A 3,887-nucleotide genomic window follows, 5' to 3' on the forward strand; every position below is an offset into this window, starting at 1 on the left:
GAATGGACCAGCCTGGTAGTCATCACTGTTGCTAGGCAGATTTCCAGGCACCTTTTTCCATGAGCAGCAACTGGCAACTGCATTCAGAATCGATGGTGAGGAACTGCCTGATTTCAGGGACATGCCCTAGATGTGGGACTACTGTACACATAAGCCCACATAAACCAACTGTCTTGCAACTTGATATACCAATATTAGGTTCAGCCTGTACCAAGGACAAAATGTCCACTGACTTGTTGCACAAGGAGGCACCTCATGTAAGGGCAAGGTCATCCAGGATGGTCAATGAGCTCATCTTGGCAGAGGGCCAAACCTTTCCATCCCAAACAATCATCACAATCCAACCTGGCAACCTTAACCTTCAGCACGCTGACCTGAAGTAGTGGCTACCGATTCTTGATTGATTGCAGGGTTAGGCAGCAGGGAGTTGGGGAAAATAAAATTGCTATGCAGCTTTCCACTTTGGATTGTTTTACATATTTTACATGTACTTTGCACATAAGAGGTGTGAAAGGCCATTGTTGCCAGGAGAGCTGAGGGGGTCTTGTGAAAAAGAACAAGCTAACCAGGCAATTCCAATGAAAGTTCCCACAGGCCAGAACAAAAGTGATTCCCATGTGTGGATGGTCCCCAAGGAGGCAAACAGTTAATGAATGTGCCCCTCCCACTTTGACTGGTACAAGAGTCCCAAAAACAGCCAAGGCGATCACTACATACCTGGCCAAGCCCCTCTGTGACTTCCAAGGCATGCACAATGCAATACATAGTGATGATCAAGTCTTTCCTGTGATACGCAGCAGCAGATGTATGAGACTTATTTCACGTTCTCGCCTTCGAATGTGAATACTGTATAATTTTCTACTTGCAAAGTCCTTTCATCACGCAACTGACAACGATCCTGTACGCCCCCTAGCCTGCGTGAACGGAAGGGGAATTGTATGGCCGGAGGATAGCTGCTGCTAAAGTTGCACAAATGGTGGCAAAGATTACATTCAGGGGGTCAAATATTGACAGGGGAGTTACCTTTACTCACGAACTGCTACCAACCGCCTGAGGGGGCGATGTCGCAATCCACCGAGCGAGCGGCATTGTTTGGCGACAGAGTCAACAATGGGTGTTTCCCTGGGCACCCCTCCCACACACGTAAACGTTTTAGAAATCGACACCCCTACCCCCGGGGAAACCCCCTGAGTAACATCCAAACATGTCCAAACACTACCCCAAAAGTGGTCTTGGATTGATCTTCTGTAGGACCCAGACAATCATTAATTTTAGTGTGTCTGCCCAGGAAACGTTAAGTGTCTGTGACTGCAAACAGCACAGACAAAGGAAAACACAACCCGGCGCGCCAGATCGTGCAGCCACAAACCATGAAAAAAACCTCAAACTCCACATACGAATGTCCAGTGAAGTTAGTTTATCGATCTACATCAAAATTCTAACAAGGTCTAGAACCTTCCATGCGAAAACTTCAGGTTTGTAGACAAAGAAACCAGTGCGTGAGTCATGATGACAGAAATGGGAGGAGCCCAAAATGATCGATACAACGCAACGTGCCCGTTAGCATTTACGAAACACACAAAGGCCTTCCCAGATATCGGGAAATACGGATTGCGTAGTTGCATTTACAAGCCAAAGTACGCAGTTACACAACTTGTATCACACATTATGTTTGAACAGAATAATTTGTATGATGTAGTACAAACTCGCCAGGTAAGTGAAAATGTGAAAATTCAAAATATTCGACGTTTCGTAACCACGAGGCCGACGAGTGGGAGGGGAACACATCCTGTCCTATACGAACTACTGTGTATGAATGGCAAACGTTGGTCAAACGATTTTGTACTACTTGGAGCTTAATCGTATCCTAAATCTAAGCAAAATTTTAAGATTTAACACAAAACGGTCATATTGAAAACGGACACAAGCGAACGATTTTGTCAGAGCGGTTATAACGTTAGTAACGGACAGGAAACAAAAGAGGCGGGTCAGATCTCAGCCAACAGGCCGGACACCGACAGGTGTGGCCCAAGTACGTACCTGTATGGGTGCGAAGATGCGCCTTGAGATGTGAGGATTTCCCATATATTTTGTCACAGCCCTTGAAGGAACACTTGTGCTTCTTGGCGGGCTGTACGCTCATTCCTGGCTTGCGGCCTGCCCTGCGTCCCGCGCCGGGCTTGGTCTTGGTGCCGGTAGGTGTGGTCGACCGCTCGGCGCGATCACGCTTGGCCACTGCACCACGTTTCCCGCTACCCACCCTGCTTCTTTTCGGGCTTGGTTCTCTGGCTGGGGAGGGACTCCTGGCCTTCACGGAGAGATCGAGTGGCGTGGCAGCTTCTTCGAAATGGTGATCGTAGCCGTTAGGAAAGTTCGAAGCCTCTTCTGTCTTTACTTTGGGACTGCAACCATGCTTGTTACCGAGATCCGCTAGGATGCGCGCCACCATGAACAAAGGGTTGTGTCCGTGGCTGCCTGCTTTGTTGTCGTCCTGACCCAACTCCGTACGATCGGGCTCGATCTTGATCTCTGGCTTGGGAGGCGGCTTGACGATCACAGAGTGAGCCATGGACAGCAAACACTCCGCCGCGAGCGTGGTCTCGTACGAGACACCCGGGTATATCGTGGTCATCCTGTGACGGGGCGTGGAGGTCTTTGTCTCCGACGGCAGTTTGAACAGAGGCGTGGCAGCCAGTTTCTCGGCGAATCTACAACGTGCCAAGGAAGAAAACACGGGGGAAACACTGTCGAGGTGTCTCCGATGAATAACCAAGTGAGTTCCTTTCTCTACAACGCCACACTTTTGCTGGCGGGAAAATTTTTCGCCGTTTTCGAGAAGGTGTCCCGGCATTTGCCGGCACGACTAGCAACGTTGTTTCTTTGTTATGAGCCGTGCGCGCCTGGGAACTGCCACAAAAGCCAGGGAGGGGGCGGGGCATGACGTCACTCAACCCCGCTCGCGACGCTCATTGGCCCGCGATGATGACCCTGGGGTCAACTGGCCTTCCAAATGACAGCACCCACACGGAAAAAGCTCTTGCTTCTCGGAAATATCTATCTTATGCTTCTAGCAAAATATAAGGATACTTCTGAAGTGCATAATAGTGAATTGAAGTTTTCATCACTTTATATTTCATTTAACATAAGAAAAAGTGATCGTGAGTTAGTTAAAACGATTTAAACACACGGACTTTCTCGTTTTGAAGTTATCAATCCAAACCGGAAATGCATCAGCACTTAGGTATTTTTTCTGTGTCCGACTTATTTGTGGTGGTGACTATCCCTTTCAAGCGGCCAAATTCTGGACTTCAAGTGAGTGCGGGTGTTGTTCTTGTAACTTTGTACACTTCCTGAAGCCTTCCACTAACAATTTTTGTGCATTGCCGGTCGGTGAGTGCCCCATTTCGCGTGCGACATCAAGATAACCCCGTTGCCATGTCAGGGTTCTTGTCATGTTTTTCACGTTTTGGCCATCTGCCATTTTTCGTCAGGTGGAAAACAAAATTCTCGATGAATCATACTTCTAGATCAATCGACTTGGTCACATAAGTGGGCAGGGGATTCTAGCTGGACAATCATCGGTTAGAGTTCACCTGGAAGGGGGCAGGGGAATTTTGTTAGTGTGTGGGAAAGGCATCGTCATCACACCTGACGTGGCCTGTAGAACTTGTCCTTTCGGTTCTATCCGATGTTTCAGAAATATACGTGTCACGTATTCCTAGCGGAGGATGGTGGGTCCTGCGGCGATGTGTTGCGGTCAGGTCCACCGATAACGGCACAGCGGGCTCACCAGTAGAGCCTGTTCCCGACACGGCATTTCCTTCCTTCCGGGCTTGTCTGGGCGCCTTGTCAGGGATACCTGTTCAGGGGCCGCTGCAAGGGAAACT

The 3,887-nt window shown here is 48.9% G+C and overlaps 2 protein-coding genes across 3 annotated transcripts in view; one reads left to right on the top strand and one right to left on the bottom strand.

The window, feature by feature from the left end:
• The window catches only part of LOC109469771 (Krueppel-like factor 13), a 9,335-nt gene extending 6,425 nt beyond the window's left edge, over window positions 1-2,910 (bottom strand). The window contains exon 1 of the mRNA XM_019768407.1: window positions 2,041-2,910. Within this exon, the coding sequence (XP_019623966.1) occupies window positions 2,041-2,851 (811 nt within the window). The 5' untranslated portion in view covers window positions 2,852-2,910. The remainder of the gene's footprint in view (window positions 1-2,040) is intronic.
• Window positions 2,911-2,996: 86 nt separating this feature from the next.
• The window catches only part of LOC109469772, a 33,395-nt gene continuing 32,504 nt past the window's right edge, over window positions 2,997-3,887 (top strand). For both annotated transcript variants that reach the window (XR_002140214.1, XM_019768408.1), the window contains exon 1: window positions 2,997-3,312. Coding sequence is in view for 1 of the 2 variants with exons in the window: in XM_019768408.1 (XP_019623967.1) it covers window positions 3,226-3,312 (87 nt within the window). In the remaining variant the exon portion in view is untranslated. The remainder of the gene's footprint in view (window positions 3,313-3,887) is intronic.

Source organism: Branchiostoma belcheri, unplaced genomic scaffold, assembly GCF_001625305.1.
Source record: "Branchiostoma belcheri isolate BF01 breed outbred unplaced genomic scaffold, Haploidv18h27 scaffold21, whole genome shotgun sequence".
In the NCBI taxonomy this organism is placed as follows: Eukaryota; Metazoa; Chordata; class Leptocardii; order Amphioxiformes; family Branchiostomatidae; genus Branchiostoma; species Branchiostoma belcheri.